The sequence below is a fragment of the Cydia splendana genome, chromosome 1 (genome assembly GCF_910591565.1).
Source record: "Cydia splendana chromosome 1, ilCydSple1.2, whole genome shotgun sequence".
In the NCBI taxonomy this organism is placed as follows: domain Eukaryota; kingdom Metazoa; phylum Arthropoda; class Insecta; order Lepidoptera; family Tortricidae; genus Cydia; species Cydia splendana.
The window spans coordinates 1,913,058-1,935,878 of NC_085960.1; the positions used below are offsets into that span (position 1 = coordinate 1,913,058).

Here is a 22,821-nt window from a genome sequence, read left to right on the forward strand (position 1 = left end):
TCTATTACGCTTTGATGGAATCTAAGCTAAGATATAGCATTAAACTCTGGGGAAACAGCTACCAGTATAATATTAACAGGGCTCTTATAATACAAAAGAGAGCAGTTCGTACTATGTTTCGCATACCTCCTTGGGTTTCGTGTAGACATTTTTTCAAAGAATTAGGAATTCTCACGGTACCCAGTTTCTATGTCTTGCTGCTGCTCACAAAGCTTCTTAAGAACGAGTCTTGTGAAGAGCAATATGAACGCTTACTTATGCGCACCAAAAATATGAAACTTAAGTTCTGTCCTAGACTCGAGGTTGCTGCGCATTCCGTTGCTCATCAAGCCATAACCCTTTATAACAGATTGCCTACTGAACTAAAAATCATAACGGATCACTCGCTGTTTCATAGGGAATTAAATAAAAAGATTTTTATTGAGAAGTTGCTTTTACACAGTGGATGAAATTTATGATAATGTTTAAGGTTTAGGATATATTATTATCTATACATTTTATTTAAGTGTTTAATAATTTTAGTTTTAAGACGTATTTCAAACACAATACCTGTATTGTTTTTTTTTTTTAATAAATATATGACTATGACTATGACTAGTATTATATCTGATTTGTTACTGTTTAAGGTATGCGATAAAAGGTGATATTCGGATGACGACTACAATTTCCTAACACACTAATTTAAACTTTAACGATTTTTACTCATTATAATTCACAATGATGGGACTTAATCTTGTAAAATTAAGTTTTGCTTTTACCTCCAACGTTACACACAACGTACAATTTCCTATATGAGCAAGAATAATGCGGCAACGACATCAACGCAAAACGCAATTAATCCGAGAAAATTCGGTGACATCACGAACATGGGCGTTCAGTTCTCATACAAGTTGCAGTTGGGTTGCAGTCCGTCTGTACCGGCCCTAAAGGATGACTCGCTAGACCGGGGCCTGCCCGGAGCTTCCGGCGCTTCGTTTTCTATGGAAAGTACCACGCGACCTGATCACCGATCAGCCGTCATAGAAAATGACATGTCGGACAACCGTTTACGCTCCGTAGCGTAGCGTAGTTATCTTATCTCTCTCTATCACTAATATTTCTTGTCTACGCATGCTGCACCCATTCTGACTCGAACGATTCGAAAATACCTCGACAGAAATTGTTTTTTTATTAATTAACATTATTAACAATCTACCTACTATACCTTTTGCATGTTATGGCCTTTTGTAAGGCGAAAAATGTACTAAAACATTTCCTTGACGTCAACTATAGTAGGTACATACTTACTTACATGTATTTGATCATGATGGTTACGAATAATTAATTTAATATCAGTGGCGGCGCGTCCATAAAAGCCGATTCCCACCGGCTTGCCTGTTTTTGGACGTTTGTGCAGAGTTGTAAAGGAAATATGTAAGCCAAATTAGCCCGCCCCGGCTTGCCTATGGATATGTTTGACGCGCCGCCACTGGTAAGTATCTAAGTATACATATATTTTTTATGGGAAACATCCCAAGTCTATCCAATTTTATTATATCTATTACATGGCATTATTAAATAAAATTAATATTATTAATTATTTGTTAAAAATTTACCAACACGTGACTGCCACAACACACAACACGTGAACCACAATGAATGATTTTTATGTGGTTATTAATTTTATTATAGCAGATCTTAGGGTTCCGTACCTCAAAAAAAACCTAATCCTAAATATCACTGTCTGTCTGTCCGTCTGCCAAATCCTATTTGCTCCAAAACTCCAAAACTACTAGACAAATTAAATTGAAATATATAATACATATGTAATCAGCGACCCAAAGAAGGACATGTAGTAACGTAAATATTATGAATTTTAAACGTAGAGGCCACTTTCTGAATGAGAAAATTAAAAAAAGTTTGCAAACTATTAGGTTGTTGCATAATTTTTTTCCCACTTCAAAATTTTCTTGATATTTTCAGTAGTCTCGGGAATATTATAGAATAAATCTTGTGTATAGTAGAATGTTCTCGAATCTTTTACGTAGTTAAAATCGAAAAAATGGACCAACAACATCTTCGAGTGATTTACTTATACAAACACCAATTGGGAACCAGTACGAGGGAAACAGCAAATAAGATTAACACTGCTTTTGGCCCAAACACTACTACCGTTCGCACAGTACGAAATTGGTTCCAGCGCTTTAATGAAGGAGACTCGAGTCTAAAAGACATTCCTCATACTGGTCGCCCCGTCACGTTTGACGAAGAAGCATTGCGGCGCGAGCTTAAGTTGCATCCGGATTCCACCACCAGGGATTTAGAGAAAACTCTTAAATATCACTACAGTACCATAGATCGCCATCTGCAGTCGATGGGTTACCGTAAAGTTTTGTCAAGATGGACGCCTCATGCTTTGACCGATGCTCGACGTGTATTACGAGTCAACATTTGTGAAAGTCTGCTGTTGCGCCCCCAAAGAAAGAGCGTCCTGGAATCGATCATCACTGGAGGCGAGTCCTGGGACGTGTACGAGAACGTTACACGAAAAGCCTTTTGGATGCCTTCCGATAAACGGCCACCAACACAGCCGAAAAGCAGTCCACATGGCCAGAAACTTATCCTGTCAGTTTTCTGGGATTCGCAACGAATGTTGTTGTGGGAGTAACTGGACGACCATTAGACTATCAATGCCGAAGTCTACGTTCATGAACAGCAGAAGTTGGCGAACTCTGTTAAAGAAAAAAGGCCAAACCGTCTCGAAGTATCATTACTTCATGATAATGCAAGATCACATACGGCGAAAATGACCTGTAAATTTCTAGAGGAGCTTGGTTGGACAACAATACCTCATCCACCTTATAGCCCTGATCTAGCACCTTCCGACTATCATCTTTTTCGGGCTTTGAAACAGCATCTTCGTAAAAAGAAATTCGAAAATTCCTGCGACCTAAAAAATGACCTTGCCAACTTTTTTGTCTCTCAGCCACTTTCATTCTGGGCTAAGGGTATTGAAACTTTGCCTAGCAGATGGTTACATGTTCTAGATAATGATGGTGATTATATTGTCGATTAATTGTTTCCATAAATAATTATTACAAAAAAAATAGTTTTATTCCAAAGTGGGAAAAGAATTATGCAACAACCTAATACATTGTATATATGTATACCGATATCAAATGGAAGGGCTCATTGAGATAATCTCAAATATAATTATTGTTTTTATAAATAATTTATAAGTTAGGTAATTAGGTATTTAAGAAATTAAACAAAAAAGTCCATTCACGCATTCCCCATTATCGCCGAAACTAATACTGGTCCTAAAGCTTTGGCAAAAATAAAACAGTAGGTAAATTGTTCTTTACCTATAAATTACCTACAGGAAAACCAAAAAGAAGACTACAGTTAAGCGTGAGTCGAACTTAAGAAAGGAAATGTTATTTAAAAAATGTGCGAAATAGGTACGGAATTCTTGGAGCGCGAGTTTATTTGCACTTGATCGGTTTTTTGTAGGTATAAACATTTTAAATAGTCAACTAAAACGTTAGTTAAACAATTGCAATTTTTTAGAGTGCTATAATAAAATTAATATGTAACTACAATAAAATGATGCAATGTCTCTCACGCAAGAGTCATGTCGATTTTAATTACTTAGCTGTTAAAATCGGTTATCATTTCATATAATCTTCCATGGTTATACTCGTACACATTTATTTGCATATGATCGCATTATTGAACCATTTGTTCATGTGTTCCTTGTGTACTTATAATTAGAAGTATAACGACTGTGTTTTTTTAGGTGAAGACTGGCTGTGCTCTGAAGAATTGTTTGACAATATATATACTTCGACTACCGTAGGCTCAAAGGGCTTAACGGACAAAACGCGATTTTCCAGGAGAGCCAAAAAACAGTTTTGTTTTGAGAAAAAAAATCATAACTTTTTTGTTTGTTTGAATAAACTGATGCCTGTATGTGGCTTATTCTTAACTTTTTGAGAACTTTTAAAATGGTTGCTTGAACTTATAATACAATGTTTATTTACGAAAATAGCATGTCCGTTACGCCAAAAAACACGACTGTTTCTAAGAAGTGCGTCTAGTGTAGTAAATAAAGGTAGTGGACCCCGCAGTAATTCCTCAGCCAGAAAAAACTTTACAGTATGATAAAGTATCAATAAATAAAAAGTATTGTATAAATTTCCAAAGAATAATAATAATAGGATTTAAGTAAATACCTAAAGTCTTAAATCGTTAATATCTTTTTACGGAAAAATGCTCCGTTTAAACTTTCTTCTCCGGACATATTCATGTAACGTATTGCAACAATATATGAAATATCAAAAAAAAAATCCCCGTAGAAATACCAATATTAACAAAATATAATTTTTTGGCGTGTCTTGGACCCAGGGCCGGATTAACCCTAAGTCAAAGTAGGCAACTGCCTAGGGGCCCCGCCTCGGCTAGGGGGCCCCGGCGGCTCAGCGCGCACCAAATAAAATCTTGTTTCATAGGGTCAAAATTGAAAGGGGGAAGAAGACGAAAGTGTCCCTAGTTTTTCATAGGAATGCTCGACCTCAATTTACCATTGGTTTGTGAACAAAAAATTAACAGTGTGAACACATAAATGAACGTTCATTCGGATTTTGCATATTTTTCTCGAATCCTGTGGTTATCTAGACAAAGATAACGTAACAGCAAAAAATGGCGTTCAAGTGGAACGAACAAAATAAATGTCTCTGGAACCACAAAATTGATGAGTATAGTATAAAGACAGATCAATTGTATAAAATCTCTAATTAGTGATTTAAACTTAAACTTCTATAGGATATAGTTTTTCTAGGTACTGTATAAATATTCCAGAGTTCCAAAACAATCGCCAGTAGTAAGATATCGCAGTACAATTTGGAGTTTTATTCGGCTAGGTGTCTGTCTCATGACTGTCTCTCATTAAAGTGTTTTTTTTGCTTCTTGTTTGTTAAAATCTTTATTAAATGATCACAAATTAAACTTTCTTATACCAAGACGTACAACTTCATTCGACGCCATAGTGAAAGAAAAGAAAAAAATGAATAGTCCTTCCAGCAGCCGTGTGAACGTGAAATGCAAGGAAAATTATACATTCACTCGAGTGAACATTCATCCGAGTGTCGAGTGAACCGTCTGATCCCACCTTTAGCCTTTGGCCTCGCTGCGCCAAGCTCAGCCTGCGGTCTCGCTTTTTAATACAATGGACATTGGTTCGTGTCTGTGCTCAACTATTTATTCTGAAGCCTGATGAAGCACGGCTTTGACTTCGCATGAAAGCTCGCCTCACTGGCGCACTTCGGACTTTTAGGCCCAGATGAAGATCGATAGGTACCCGGCCTTTTAACACGCTTTCACAATTTGCGATATTGTTAGCAAAAAATTTCGCGCTCGCTGCGCTCGCGTTTATTTTTGATTCTTTAGTTGACCCTGTATCATCTACATATTAGCTTGACTGGTGAATGAATAGAGTTAGACCAAGAAAAGTCTGCAATGATATTTATAGCATACGCAATATATTAATTAATTATATATAAATTATAATTATGGCATAACAATTTTGATAGCACTCGCAGTGCAAGTGTTATTTATACGTCATAATTTCATAGAAGTTTTGACGTTTAAAATAACACTTGCACTGCGAGTGCTATCAAAATTTTTGCAGGCTTATCTTGGCCTAATTCTAGTAATTTTAATAATTTTAACATATGGAAATTCTTTACTATTACTTATTAAGTTAATTCTAATCATGTGGCTCGGCGTTTGGTCTTATGGTCGGACAATCGCTGTTCAGCCTCGCAAAATATTAACTATTGAGAAAATCAACTTTGCGGCACTAGTTGAGCTTAAAATTTGCCATTAGAGGTAGATAGGAAATTGACGCTGAAGCTCACATCTTTGGTATTCCACTGGGAATTGGCCTTAAGCCTAAATGGTTCTCCCCACACTTGACGCGACGGAATCGGCAAAAACCAATAGAATAAAGCTTTATACGTCCACGCAATAAGAGCGAAAAAGACATCGTTCGATTCGGATCGGCTGGACGGCTGGGCTGACGCCTGAAGATTGAAATTAAAAACGCAAACTAATTATTTCCCTGTACTGAATATGCTGTGTGCAGAATTGACTGTAGGGGGCCCCGAGCCTCGCACTGCCTAGGGGCCCCGACATGCTTAATCCGGCCCTGCTTGGACCGGAAAATTGCTCAGTCTAATTTTTTCACTGGAATGCCATTTTATTGCCGATTTATACCTACAAATTGAAAATCTAAAAAAGTTACCATGTAACTATACTTTTTTCAGAAATTGCCTTTTTACTCGCTGTGGAAAATTTCTCTATCCATTTTATTTATTGAATTAAGTTCACAGTTTTCTTTCCATTCAACTATAAAAACATCCAAAAAAAAAACGAGCGTATTAAAAACTAAACATATCGGGAGCAGTATATAGGGAGCGGGCTGTACAAGGGATGATATTTCTTATGGATATTTTGGATTTAAGTATATACGTGACTACTTAGTATATATTTAAAAATAAATCAGGCTGAGAAATTTTCCACTCTCAGTTTTTAATAGTTCTAAAATACATAAACTTGGGTATGCATTTTTTTTTGGATTTTCTTACCCACTACGCCAAATTATATTCTAAGATCATATAAGAAGGAAAAAATGGCAGAGCAATTTTCCGATGAAAATGAGCGTCAAAAAAGGAATTATCATAAAAAAAATATTCTCATGTTTGACAAAAGTTTTAGATTTTTTTCTAGTATCACATACTGATACAAATTATTTGGTAAAATAATTTTGGACGGAGGAATTACTCGGTTCAATATATAAACAGATTTGTAATTTTACGTATAAAAACCTAACTTAGGAGTGTTTTTTTTTTTGGATATTTCATATGTTAGTTTCGGCTCATACTATACAATAACCAAGCAAAATTTCATCGACTGAGGAATTAATGCATGGGTCTCCATACAACATCTTGCTTCGTTTACTCCACTAGTCCCTTACGCCTCGTTTTTATAGTTTATCTTATTAGAAAAAGGGCGTAATGTACAGAAAAATTAACTGTTTTAGTACCATTTGGCGTAAATCCAACAAATTCGTTGCAATATTGGCAACTTGCATTTAAGGAACTCTATACTTCTAAGTACTATAATTTACAATGTTTTTTTTTTCAAAAACTTATGGAGATGTATCCACTGTTAAGTTTTATTCCCCATTTTTGTTATTTTGGATACTTAAACTTGGAAAAGGTCGTTTTTTTTAGGCACAAAACTAGGGCATGCAGTACCGGTTCCGGTACCAAGAATTTCATTTCCCGGTTCTGAGCATGACCGGAACGGGGATTCCCGGTTCTTCCCGGTTCTCAAGGCATCTTTTGAATACATTTAAGAAATTGTTTGTGTTAGCGTACAATCTTTAAAAATGACTTATTTTGATATAAATAATTGCATAAGAATTAATAACGGACTTAATTTATTAAAAAAAAATCGTTCCAACCTATTTTACGAAAGTAACACTTTGCCTCCGCCTGGGCCGAGCCACACGGCCGTAGCGTAGTCGATGCACTCAGCACTATGACGGCACGGCCTGCCTTCACGAATACCTACTTTACTAGGTTAGTTTGTAGGGTTATTTGGGTCCCCCGTTTCATAGCACCATTATTAAAAGTTATTTAATGTCCCGAGCTAAAGTACTAAAATATTACTACTAGTGAATTGGGAATAAATAGTCATATGATGAGAACCGGGAAGTACCGGTACCGGGTCTTCAGTACCGGTTCTTTTGACACTATGAAATTCCCGGGAATTCCCGGGAATTTGAGAACCGGGAATTCCCGGGAGCATGCTCTACACAAAACCAATATTTTCTTTTTTTTATTTGTTTATATTATTTGAACAGAATCACTGCTGTCCTACCATCTATATTTTTTTATGTATATCATTACAATTGATTATAATTACTTTTACTATAGAAAGTATGTATGCGTTATTCCTGTTTCAAATCTTAATTTGATCATACATTTTACTTTTACACACTATAATACTATTAGGTACAATAGTAGTTTTGACATTTTGTATGTCTGTTCAGTAAAACTTAATGAAATTGCGATTATTTATGACATAACATCAGAGTAAGTAGCAAAAAAGGCATATGGCCAGGCCTACGTACTTCTATGGATGTAAATCCAAACGTTATAGACAATAACTTTTATAAGGTTAATCCTATAAATAAGGGTTTAATTTAAACAAAAAAGTATTAATATTACGTCTAATCATAATTGCAAATGGCCCAGTCACATACAAAACTAAAAGTTATCGGTCTAACCTTAATTAATCGCCATAAATATCATTTGAATATAGTCATGTTTTATTATTTTCATAAAACTGATGAAAAAGGTACCCACTAGTTTAGTATAAATTGTCAAATTTTAGTAACCCTATAAAGCATTAATGAGCACATGAGCAGGTAATCCCAAGTACCTACTAATAAAAAAAAATACAAGGAAAGAACTAGGTCATCCCACTTATACACAAAACAGCAACAATTATAAACTCAAAATTTTACATAGTATGTTGGCACATAGTAGTGGTTACATAGTATCTTACATTGAATTCTCTAACATTCGTATAAATATCCACTTGTTGTGGGCGTAACGTACATTTAGCACTCAAGAATCTACTGCAAATAGGCGTAACTGACAAAAAACTAGCACAGATTTAATATTATTTCCGATGCAAAAGGGCGTATCGTATAAAAAGTTGGGAGCTACGCTAAAATGTCTCACAACATTTTTTTGAATTGGCAGATACGGCAAAATGCGTTGGAAAATTGTGTTCAAGCATTGATTTTTCATAGGGCTTATCGGACATTTTTTTCAAGTTATCGAGACGTTAAATATACCATTCGATAGAGAGAAAAAAACTGAGTATAACTGCATTCATAACTCATTTTCGCCATTTTGTCCCTTACGCCCTTTGAGCCTACGGTAGTCGAAGAGTCATGTCGATTTTAATTACTTACCTGTTAAAATCGGTTATCATTTCATATAATCTTCCATGGTATATACTCGTACACATTTATTTGCGTATGATCGCATTATTGAACCATTTGTTCATGTGTTCCTTGTGTACTTATAATTAGAAGTATAACGACAGTGTTTTTTTAGGTGAAGACTGGCTGTGCTCTGAAGAATTGTTTGACAACATATACTTGTATTTAAAGAAAGGGACAGGTCGATCAGAAACTAAGAACGAGATAATATGGCAGATGTTACGAAAAGTCACGTGACTATGTCTATAGGCACATTCACCTTGGCTAGGCCCCCAGGTCCCAAGTTCGAATCTTGCCCGAAGCGAGAAATTTCTCAAATCCCATTTATTTTCAATTTTTAACATTCCGTGTTCTTCCAGTTTTTGTTTTAACCCAGGCTCGGAACCGGTTTTTTTGAAAAACCCGAAATAGCCCAATATTTTTAATTATTTTATGCTCTTCACGTAGGACTGAATCATGTATTTAACAACTTCGTATTATTAGATTGTCCCATTAAAAATTAAATAATAAACCAAAGAACGAAAAAGAACGAAATAATACCAGTATATTATTTGTATGAAGAAAAAACCGGTTCCGAGCCTTGGTTTTAGCTAGGACTAGTTTAATATTTGAGCTTCACAATAAAATAAAATTTATAGGTGTATAAAGACACAAATGTTATTATTTTTATAAAAATATTTTAACTTTTGTTATTTTAAGTAGAAATAAACAGAACTCTATAACTTTTTCTTTCGTATACCTACCTGTGACATTGATACCCGTTTGTAATAAAACACCTGTAATTTTAATTTTCTTACCTTTTACAACGTACACCATTTTCATAAAATTCTACTTTCACTATTTCCTTTAACAAAACTTTTTCCAATTTTTTTCAACATTTAAATATACCATGAATTATTCCATTATATGTAAAGAGACTAGGTTGATATACAAGCACAACAGTACTCGTGAGCGTCTAACAACTGTGTATTGTAAAACACTCACAGAGTACAGAGAAGGCCAGAACAAAAACCATAACTGAGCGTTTCTTTTATTTTTTGCCATTTTTAGGGTTCCGTACCCAAAGGGTAAAACGGGACCCTATTACTAAGACTTCGCTGTCCGTCCGTCCGTCCGACCGTCCGTCCGTCCGTCCGTCCGTCCGTCTGTCACCAGGCTGTATCTCACGAACCGTGATAGCTAGACAGTTGAAATTTTCACAGATGATGTATTTCTGTTGCCGCTATAACAACAAATACTAAAAACAGAATAAAATAAAGATTTAAATGGGGCTCCCATACAACAAACGTGATTTTTGACCAAAGTTAAGCAACGTCGGGAGTGGTCAGTACTTGGATGGGTGACCGTTTTTTTTTGCTTTTTTTTTCGTTTTTTTTTTTGCATTATGGTACGGAACCCTTCGTGCGCGAGTCCGACTCGCACTTGCCCGGTTTTTTTTAAATATTGTGCCCTTTTTTGCCACTTTTGTCTTATTTCTAGTCAGGATCGCGAGCCCTTTTCATCCTTATAGGAGAAAAGAAGTGTCCTAAAATTTCCATACATTTTTCAGTCTTTCCTTTTTGTTACCGCCATACTAAGTATATGGGGAAATGGTAACACAATAGGAAAAAAACTCTGGGACATTTTTTAATCCCATTAGGATCGGAAAGAGCTCGTGATTCTGAGTAGAAATAACAAGAGTGGCAAAAAAGGTCACAATATATAAAAATGGCAAAAAATTTAAGAAACGCTCAACTACGAATTTTGCGAATCCTGTTTATTGCACCGCTTCGCCATATTGTTTGAGATCAATTATTTATTATATTAAGTCAACGCCTAACTCTACACAAAATTTAAAAACAATATGTTCTAAATTTCGAATGTGACTCATTGTTATACTACCTACTCGTACACTGATACAGGTTTATACGGATTATGTGGATAAGAAATGTAAATACTCTATTATCTTATACAAATGAAAAGTACTTTACATTACTTTTCGGTGGTACAGTCGAGTTCACAGTCATCAAAAATACATATATTTAGATTTACACGCCTCTAAGATACTTACCGGTGGGCCAGCGGCGGTAGCACGGTCGCATTTTTATCGCTTGTCATGCCTGTCACGTTCTAACAAGTATGTAAGTGCGAAAGGGACGCGCATAGTGACAGGCGATAAAAATGAAACCGTGCTGCGCCCGCAGGTCGAGGCGGTTCACCTAATTTGTTGTTCACCAAACAACAAATTATTTATATATAATTTTCGGGTTCCCCTCATCTGGCATAATATTGTTTGTCAGAAATACACTTCGCATAATATGTATCGCAGAAACACTTTTAATCGAATGATAATTTTGCATAACTATTACTTGGCATTACTATTACTACGCATACAATACATTTTGCAGCATATTATTTAGCAGAAGATTACTTTCGCCGACTTTAGTTTAGCATAATTTTATTTGCCATAATCATCCTGCAGCATACTCTTATTATGGCATAGTGATATTTTCTGATATTAGCAGAAAAGTGGGTTAAGTAAGAACCGCGACCCCAACAAAATTTAACCTGTGCCAGAAAAGAAATGACATTTAATTCAATTAATTCAATATTCATGGCACCAACAACATGCGATGACATTAATCTTATTTAAAGCTGCAACACGACTGATTAATTGACACGATTGTTCTCCAAGAAGGAGGTTCGTGGGGTATTTGACTATGGTACGGTCGTATAGAGGGTGGTCTCACGACCCCCAGAAAATTCCGACTTTTGGTCTACCGGATTCTGTCAGAAAAATGTTTGACGGCCCGGCCAAACGGTGGGAGGTAGGTGGGGGGTGCTCGACCAAATGTCATAGAGGGACCCTGGCAGTTTTTGACGCCGCCATTTTTTTTTCAAAATGGCCAACTTTTTTTTTTTAATTTTTTCAAGTTTGTCCTAGCGCGCTGAAATTTTGGTCACGGAATCTCGGGGTCCTCTAGATTCGTATGGAAAAAAAATTTTTCGAAAAAATCCAAGATGGCGGAAAAAATGGCCACTTTTATTTTGTATGGCAACTTTTAAACGGTGCGAGATAGGTGGGGGGTGCTCGACCGAATGTCATAGAGGGCCCCGAGACAAAACAAACTGCATTTAAAAATTTTCAAACGGGCCGACTTTTTTTTTTTAATTTTTTCAAGTTGGTCCGAGCGCGTTGAGATTTGGCATGGCGAGAGATAGAGGCCTCTAGATTCCTATGAAAAAAAAAATTTTTGGAAAAAATCCAGGATGGCGGAAATAATGGTCATTTTAATTTTGTATGGCAACTTTTAAACGGTGCGTGATAGGTGGGGGGTGCTCGACCAAATGTCATAGAGGGCCCCGAGAGAAATAAAACTGCATTTAAAATTTTTCAAAATGGCCGACTTTTTTTTTTTTTTTTTTTCAAGTTGGTCCGAGCGCGCTGAAATTTGGCATGCGGCGAGCCTGGGGGCACAAGATTACCATGTGAAAAAAAATTTTTGGAAAAGTCCAAAACGGCGCGGGCACGGGCAATAGTCAAATTTCCAAGTAGGTTAAGCGAGCCCGAAGGGCGAGCTTCAGGCCGGGAGGCCGAAGGCCGACCCCGCGGAGGGCCGTCAGGCCCGGAGCTTCACCCCGAATGTCCAAGCGTGCCCCACCCCCAGTAATTTTGGGCGAGGCCGAAGGCCGAGCTGCGGGAATGACGAACAAAGCAAAATCCTATACAAAAAGTGTGTTAAGCGAGCCCGAAGGGCGAGCTCCAGGCCGGGAGGCCGAAGGCCGACCCCGGCGGAGGGCCGAAGGCCCGGAGCCGCCACCCCGACTCCCAAAACGCGAGGCCGAAGGCCGAGCTGCGTAAATGCAGTTCCTCCAAGCGGTCTACAAAGTCAACTGTCTTGATAAGCGAAGCCGGCGGGCCGAAGGCCCGACGGCGAAGCGTCGAGGCTCGCGAAGGCCGAAGGCCGAGCTCCGCGTAGGGCCGAAGGCCCGAAGCGTCACACGAGAGGGGGAAGTTGGAGCTTAAACACGACCCAATAGGAAAAGTGTCTTAGACAAGCGAAACGGCGGGCCGAAGGCCGAAGGAGTATATTATTATACCATGCGTTGGACTAGTTCGAAAAATTAGTGAAATAAAAGTAATTCTAAGCTTGGTAATTAGTAATTTTGCGCCAGTGACAGTGAGTCGTCCCATAATGCTTCGTCTAGTGGTATGTATTTTGTGGTTAGGTACTTCGCAAAACGAGTGTAAGTTTGTAGGTCGAAGAGTGATCCTTTTTACAAGCTTTTATTTAACTTGCAATGTACCTATGTAAGTATGTAGTTATGTAACTATATTTGTACGGGTCAAATCTTTCAAATTTAATTTGACCCACTTCCCGACTTCCAATGAAGCTGAAAATTTGCTTGCATACTCGTACATATGTAAGTCGGGTGACAATGCAATATTATGGTACCATCGAGCTGATCTGATGATGGAGACAGGGAGGTGGCAATAGAAACTCTGTGATAAAACAACGCAAACTAATTGTGTTTGGGGTTTTTAGAATTGTCTCGATGAGTATTAGTTGCCTGTAGAAAGAAACGTACAGTCAGCAATAAAAGCTTTTACCAAAAATTGAATTTTTGCCAAAATTTAAACTTATTACGAAATAATATTACGATGTAACAATATTAAAGTTTGACGACCGGTCTGGCCTAGTGGGTAGTGACCCTGCCTATGAAGCCGATGGTCCCGGGTTCGAATCCTGGTAAGGGCATTTATTTGTATGATGATACAGATATTTGTTCCTGAGTCTTGGTTGTTTTCTATGTATTTAAGTATTTATATATTATATATATCGTTGTCTGAGTACCCACAACACAAGCCTTCTTGAGCTTACCGTGGGGCTTAGTCAATTTGTGTAAAAATATCCTATAATATTTATTTATTTATTTATTATTTATTTATTTAAAGTAACATTGCCTCAAAATAGGAAAATAGGAAAAGTGAGGTTGTCAAGACACTTTTACTATTGGGTCGTGTTTAAGCTCCAACTTCCCGCTTACCCCCCAAAGCAAAACCAACCCTCCAAGTGTTTTAATAAGCGAAGCGGCGGGCCGAAGGCCCGACGCTGAGCTTCGGAACCCAGCGAAGGCCGAAGGCCGAGCTCCGCGTAGGGCCGAAGGCCCGGAGCGTCCCTTTAGATTTCCCATGCACGCGAGGCCGAAGGCCGAGCTGCGGGAATGAAGTGCTCGCACGCGGATCTTTCCGTCCTAACAAAAGTAGAAATTCATTTCTCTTTCCCTTTGGAAAACAAAACTACGGCACCAACAACAGCACAAACAACAGCACCAACAACAACAACACATAAACAACAATACCAACAACAGCACAAACAACAACACGCGCACCGCGGGGCCCTCGGGCCCCGCGCACAGGGCAAAATCTAGTCCGTATTATTATAGATTCATTAAAAAATACACATAGTACAGGAATCGATGGACTATCAACCAAGGTCATTAAAAGAGCAAAGCATATTATTTCGAAACCTTTGACTTTCATAATAAACTTATGCATTGAAAAGGGAGTATTTCCAGACCGGCTGAAAACATCTATCATTAAACCCCTCTATAAGAAAGGTGATAAACTGGATATGAATAATTATCGACCGATAGCGTTATTACCAATATTTTCAAAAGTTTTTGAAAAAGTTATTTATAATAATATTAGCTCGTACTTTGAAAAGAATGACTTATTTGCCAAAGAACAGAAAGGGTTTCGTAAAAACAAATCAATAAATATGGCTATATATGAATTACTACAGACAATCATGGCAAAAGTAGACAAAGTAATACCGGTATGCGCAGTATACATGGATATGACGAAGGCTTTTGACTTCGTCGACCATGAATTATTGTTAAATAAGCTATACAGATATGGTATACGAGGTAACGCCCACGATTTGATTAAATCCTATTTAAGAAATCGGAAACAAATTACTCAAGTGAACAGGATATGCTTAGACAGTAAAACTGAATTCACGTTCTCATCTGATATACAAGAAATAATACGCGGGGTACCACAGGGTAGCGTTTTAGGTCCTTTACTGTTCAACGTATATATTAATGACCTCCCACTTGCCGTTGAATATCCTATGATACTCTTTGCTGATGACAGCACAGTAATTATCTCAGGAGAAGATTCAGATTTAGAGACATACCAATTGAACATTAATAGAACGCTTGAACGAATAATTGAATGGATGGACAAAAACAATTTAAAAATTAATTTATCTAAAACAAAAATAATGAATTTTAGGCAAAGAGTTAATAAGACAAGTGATCTAAATATTAATTATAAGAATACACAGATTGACGAAACTGAAATGACGCGCTTCTTAGGATTACATTTAGACAGTAAATTGACATGGAAAAATCAAATCGATATAGTATGTAGTAAACTAGACCAATACTCCTACGCTTTATATAACTTAAGGAAAGTAGCTAATCAGGCAACTGTGCTTACAGCGTATCACGCATATGTAACGTCCACTTTACGGTATGGAGTTATATTCTGGGGAAACTCCACAGATAGAGAAAGAGCATTCAGATCACAAAAGAAATGTCTTAGAGCAGCATGTTATGAAAAATCTTTAGAGTCTTGTAAACCCCTGTACACAAAACATCAAATACTAACTTTGCCTTGCCTTTTCATCTATGAAGTAGCTATACACGTGAAACTAAACATAGGTCAATTTACAAAACTTAATAGCATTAGACATCAAGGAGAAATATACGCAAAACCATTCAAAACGGCCTTACTTTCCAAAAGTGTATTCGGAATGGCACCTAAATTATATAATAACCTCCCAAAACCCATCTTAAACTGTAATAATCTACAACATTTTAAGAAAATTTTGCATGACTTTTTATCAAAAAAAGCCTACTACTCCATTCAAGAGTACCTCTGTGACAAATCTTAACATTATCGCCGTAATTAATATTAGATATGAGACCGCTTCTGTTAAATCATAAATTTGTAAATAATATTGTAATTTGCATTTGCATGACTTATGTTTTAAGTAGTAGTAAGTAGTTATAAGTGTGACTGTTTGTACGCCTTTTGGCAAGACCATGGTGATTCCATATTAAATCATGTTCCATCATTGTATATACCCATGTTCTACAGACAATAAACGAATTATGAATTATGAATTATGAAAGTTATATTGGGTTGGAATTGCGGCCTCCTATAAAAACGAACGGGTGCCGGAAAAGTAGGTTAGGTTAGGTTAGAACTGCAACTATTTACAAAAACGAACAGCTTCCAGAAAAGTAGGTTAGGTTATGTTAGAACTACGACCTCATACAAAAACGAACAGCTGCGAGCAAAGTAGGTTAGGTTAGAACTGCGACCTCAACAAAAACGAACACATGCCAGAAAAATAGATTAGGTTAGAGAATAACATTAAGATAGGTACCTATCATTCGATTATGAAAGGCCATAGTCGGTTTTCCATAGTAAGCTGTCCCTTCAATCAATTTGATTCTGGTTTTTTTGTGAGTACCTCTAATGGCGAATGATATTTTTGCTAAGTATCAACATCCTACTAGTGACAGTTTTTGATTTATTATTTTATTATTATTTTTCTTTAATGTTTTGTTTTTCGGGATGTATTCAAGCGATTTGCTTATTTTTTTTAAATAGTGTTCTTTATTTAGGTATGCATCGATACTCAAAAAACGAATACCAGTTGTCATATAAAAAAAAAGAAAAACAAAGTAAAAAAAATAAAACATTTTTTTTATGTCGTGGTGAAGTAGTGACACCTCTAATTTTTTTTTCTAGTTGTAGGCCAGACATTGGCCTACTACTTGCCTGAATATCAAAATCTTCCAAATGGTATTTCCTGTCAAAAAATAGCAATGTGTGTGGTCAAGTTCTGTACACAATCGGTGTTTTTCAATGTAGTATACAAACATTAAGTTGTCATTGGCATTTTACTCTTAAATACGACAACCTGATAAGAAAACGCAAAAATAACCGAAGAGTTTGTATACTACATTGAAAAACACCGATTGAGTACAGAACTTGACCACACAATTTGCTAATTTTTGATAGGAAGTACCGATTGGAAAATTTTGATATTTAGGCAAGTAGTAGGCCAATGTTCGGCCTACAATTAGAAAAAAAATTAGAGGTGTCACTACTTCACCACGACATAAAAAATGTTTTATTTTTTTTTTACTCATTTTTTTCTTTTTTTTTATATGACAACTGGTATTCGTTTTTTGAGTATCGAAGCATACTTAAATAAAGAACACTATTTAAAAAAATTAAGCAAATCGCTTGAATATATCCCGAAAAACCATACATTAAAGAAAAAAATTAATAAAATCATAAGTCATAAACTGTCACTAGTAGGATATTGATACTCAGCAAAAAAAATATCCTTCACCATAAGAGGTACTCACAAAAAAAACCCGAATCAAATTGATTTAAGGGCCAACTTACTATTGAAAACCGACTATGGCCTTTATTTCATAATCTTTTTACCCGACGGACTTTATAGTTACTGATTATTTTGCCGTATAAACACACTTTAAAAACTAAAAAACAGCAAATCCATCATAACTCTATCCGTCTGTATGTTACCTCTTCACGCTTAAACCGCTAAAGTGATTTACGAGTAGATGGAATTTTGTATGCAGATAGTTTGAGACCCGTGGAAGGACAAAGGGTAGTTTTATTAAATCTTTAACACCATTCCTCGTAGACGAAGACCCAACTTGATAACTTTATGCCACCTAAATATTATGCAATACATTTATCTGCGAAAACAATATTCGTTTAAAAGACTATTATGAATGTACATCGGTAACTCGTGGCATTTAGGTAGCACTTAAAACATTAGTGATGAGCACACATCGGTAACTCGTGGCATTTAGGTAGCAGGCACAGACTAGTGATGTGACAATGTTCTTCCTATACGAGCCGAGAAAAAGAAACCACTAAAAAAAGGAAATTAATTAAACTAATCTTTTAAGTGCTACCTAAATGCCACGAGTTACCAATGTGTAATTATGAACATCAACAGTATGCCAAAACATGGTTCTGCATTTTAAAACTCAGCGAAATGATTGTATGCTAAATGATATATGCGAAAGGTAATTCTGCAACACATTAGTAAACCATAATTTTCATTTCAAATGTAATAAGACTGATCGACTAAGAAACATACAGGTGCAAAAAATGTTTGCGGTATCTTGGACTATACGAGTAATCTAAGGCAAATTGTGCAAGTGTGCACAATCAGAAATGACTAAAAAGATAAAAAATAATTAATATAATTATTGATTATCTTCAAAACCGACTTAATTAACAATAGGTGTACCGGTGTTTCTGAGAAATTATTATTTTAAGCCTCTAGTCTAGTGCATACAAAGCCAATAACCAACTCCAACTCTATTGACAGCTATGAAACTTATGAAAGTTCAAATTTAAACAAATGTTTTTATGACATGCAGTAGCTAGGCTAGAGAGAGGCTTAATTTACGCTTAGGAATATACTTTTTTAAATTATCAGACTTAAAAAAAGCAAGGTATATAGAATTGTAAACAACTACTCTACAGTGACTCTAGTCTCTTCATATAAAGGTACTGTCACCTGCAATACTTAATTGTTACTCTTCGAAGGCCGCAAAAATATGTGACACGCTCTTATGGCTCTACAAATAAGATCGTGTGAGATATTTTTGCGGTCTTCGTAGTTTAACATATTTTTGCAGCTGACTGTACGTGCGTGAATACAGTGGTTACTTTTATGCTATTAATTGATTTGATTAGAACCGATTTGTTATCAAGAGGATCTTTCAGTGAGATTCGATCTCACCAAATTAATTGCATGAGCAGATTTGTACAAGGTATACATTTACTCAATTTACAAGCGGCATTGCGGTTTTCGATCAATCAATTAAATTCGTTGAACCTACTTAGCCGGCAATGTATCATAAATTGCTTTATAGGACAGTTAGCTACAGCACCCAATAACTTAAGTTATTTTTAACGATTAATGCATGACTATTTAATTCAAGACGACTACGAAGTATAATCTGCTGCTGACGAGGGTTTTTGTAAGTAGGTTCAGGTGCCGACTGAAAGTTTCTGGTGCACAATTTTTATTGACCATATCTAAAAGATGTTTATTTTATACATGTTTTGTTAAAACATTGATAAGTGTAACCAAAGATTTTTTCAATTAATATTATAACATTTATATCTATCGCACTCATTGTACATCAGTCACCACACGGGATTGGTATGCCATTTAGGGTTTTTGATAAATTGGAGAATTGAACAGCCAATATTAGGGAATATTACTGCAATGTTCTGCCGCCAGAGTGCAGCACTCAACATAGAGTAAAAGCATAGAGTAACTTATACATACTAGGCCTTAAACAGTTTTTTGACAAGTTTTCACTATGACATTGATGCATCAAGGCGGTTTGTTTACAGGTGGCCTACCGCGAAACCCGAAAATCGAAATTTCGTTATCTGCCTCTCTATCGATCGAATAAGCAAGAGTGATAGAGAGGCAGAAACCGAATTTTTGATTTTCGTGTTTTAGCGGTAGGGCCTGTGAGTATGCGAGTGACGCCCTCTACGCAGAGTTTTGCGTAATATTCCCTATTTAGCTAGGACCAAAGAGTATAATAATATATGTATAGTAAAAGAGAGCCAACTCGCGAGTAAATGTCAAAAAACGTCGACACTAACGCTCCTAGCGGATTTTTGTCACAAACCTTTACGTATGTGTGCGTGGCACACATGCATAGTAGTAATAAAAACTATGGCGCCTTTTTCCTTGACCGTAAACAGTGAACTACAATGAGGGTTCCATTCTTTCACCTTCTTGCAAAGCAATCACGTGAAAAATGAATACACCTCATTGTAGTGCACTGTACACGGTCAAGGAAAAAGGCGCCAATATATTATGTACTATAATACATATTCATTCAGTGACGATTTACTACCTAGACCAGTATTTTATAAATGTTCATACCAAAGAATATTTTAGTCGCAAAAGTAAAACCACGATGTGTAAAAATATCATTTATTTTTCATTACTTACATGCGTAACAAACCAAAAAAATATTTTCTAAGGGTTCCACTTATTATAATAAATTAGTTCGAAATAATACAAATCCACTATTAAAACTTGGACTTCAATTTGACTAGCTAGCACGAGCCACGAAGCATTGATGCGTTTTGGAGTCATGTTGTTTTAATTCGCACAGCCGAAAAGGCAATAACGTTTCTTTCTCCCAGGCGCACTCATTTTCATCAATTTATAGTGATTATACTATAAATTATTAATTAAAATTACAAAAAATTAGAATCTTCTGTTTGACTTTTATAGTTTGACGGTTACTATCATGGTATAATAATATACTCCGCCTGGTACTCCATTCCCGTCTTTTCTAGGTCACCTAACTGACACGGGCCTACGTCATCATGCGACAGCGCTATATGATAATGTGCGATAGCGCTATATATAGCGGCCATGTTGTTGTGACGTAGGCCCGTGTCACTCTGGGAATGGAAGACCATGTTTTATTAGACTATGGTTACTATGTTCTTTGTTTTAACGTTTCCTTTCACGTAAGGCACTTGGCGAAACTATTTAGTTAAATGTTCTTAATAAAAACGATTATATTATTTTAATATAAATACAATTATATTAAGACGATTAAAAAATGTGAGGTACCTAAATTACTGAAAATATTAAACGTTTCATACTTGAAACGGAATTTGTGATAAAAATGCAAAGACATGTTTTTTTTTTTTTTTTTTTTTTTTTTTTTTTTTTTTTTTTTTTTTTTTAGCTTTAGCCTGTCCAGATGGACGAAAAAAAAAAACAACAAGTTTCCATATATAAGGTACCCCTCTTTGAAGTTTCGCCCCCCTGGCTAGGACCCTAAATGGCGCAACAATCGCGGAGGGTGATGGTACGATTTCAAGAAATGTTGGTACTACTAAAATAACTGTTGAAGTTACAGGCCGGAAAATTACTAGTTAAAACCTTGAACAATCCAATATAATCGCGGTTATTAGTGACATGGTGACATTGGTGACACATGTAGGTATAATCAAGCAACTATGCATGGTGACTGATAAACGGCCATCTTGTGTTTTTTTACACCATGTGCGTTTAGGTGATGATTTGGGTGAGAACATGTCGAGTGTTTGCTTGTTTCTTTGTGCTCACAAAATGTACATTAAGTATTATTTTAAGTAAGTACCTATTCTATAATGGATCGACCAATTTTTTATCATTTTTTATTGGCGTTATTCGTAAACGTTTAACAAATCTAACAAACCGTTGATAATCGTTTATCCTTATCCGTTATTTTGACATTTCTGTTTATTACAAAGAGACAAAATTTAACAGATATTAGAGGTTTGTAAGAAGTAGGTATACGTATTAGTAGTTAAAAGGGTAGCGCTATTTATAATGTACTTATATATGTAGATACTTAAATATGCTGTAGTAGTGTAGCCAGTGTAGGTTGTACTTAAGTCTATGTATAAATACCTACTAACATTAGGTTAAGATATTTGCTTGTTGTACACCAATGGGTACATTGTTTATCCGAAATAAAGAAATCTATTTATTAGAAAATATTACTGCAGTTGCTTCTAATTTCCGCCACCTTTCCGTACCTTTTAATTGGAAACTTGGCAGTCCTTATAGTTCATTTTTTAGCATTAGAAAGAACTTGTAAGAGGGTAAGCGATCTTGACATGTCTTTTAATTGAAAAACGCTTTTTAAAAATCAGTAACTATTACTTATGAAAGCAGAAGAATATAAATGATCATATTAGATTCATAATTGTTACATATTTGCCGTAACTTATTTATAAAATGGGTTTTTCAATTAAAAGACGCATCAAGATTGTTTACCTTATTTCTAATGCTAAAAAAACGAACTATAGGTAAAGCGACCACTCCATATAAAAGGTTCAAACATCGTTTGAAACAATTCTGAGAATGCGTTACCCTGGCCTCAAACTTTTTGCAAGGAAAAAATCGAACACTCGAAGGTCAGATCAGATGTTCTTGTTGTTTTACCCACCCAACTATAATTATAATTTACACGTTCAATTACTAAATAATATTATTTTTGGTGATATCTTACATTTATGAAAAGATTTTGCCGCAGAAACTACCGACGACCGGTCTGGCCTAGTGGGTAGTGACCCTGCCTGTGAAGCCGATGGTCCTGGGTTCGAATCTCGGTAAGGGCATTTATTTGTGTGATGAACATAGATATTTGTTCCCGAGTCATGGGTGTTTTCTATGTATTTAAGTATTTATAAATATGTATATTATATGATTTGTTAGACAATTTTCACAAATGCATATTTTCCGAGTAGCGAATTTTCACATCGCATTTTATCACAATCGCAAATTTCATTAATCGTCTTTTTTAATGCAGCGATTTTTCATGTAGCGTTTTTCAATGCTCATATATTTTACCAGTTGATCATTATATCACAAGCAAATATTTCCAGGATTTGTTAGACAATTTTCACAAAAGCATATTTTCCGAGTAGCGAATTTTCACCTCGCATTTTATCACGATCGCAAATTTCATTAATCGTCTTTTTTAATGCAGCGATTTTTCATGTAGCGTTTTTCAATGCTCGTATATTTTACCAGTTGATCATTATATCACAAGCAAATATTTCCAGTATCTATCTACCTAGGCTTTTCCCCCAAAGTGTACTATTTTCA

The 22,821-nt window shown here is 36.0% G+C and overlaps 1 protein-coding gene across 2 annotated transcripts in view; it reads right to left on the reverse strand.

Annotated features, from left to right (window-relative positions):
- LOC134806680 (solute carrier organic anion transporter family member 2B1-like) overlaps window positions 1-9,997 on the reverse strand; it is a 78,343-nt gene extending 68,346 nt beyond the window's left edge. For both annotated transcript variants that reach the window (XM_063780010.1, XM_063780016.1), the window contains exon 1: window positions 9,859-9,997. In XM_063780010.1, coding sequence (XP_063636080.1) covers window positions 9,859-9,883 — 25 coding nt within the window. In that variant the 5' untranslated portion in view covers window positions 9,884-9,997. The remainder of the gene's footprint in view (window positions 1-9,858) is intronic.
- Window positions 9,998-22,821: the final 12,824 nt, after the last annotated feature.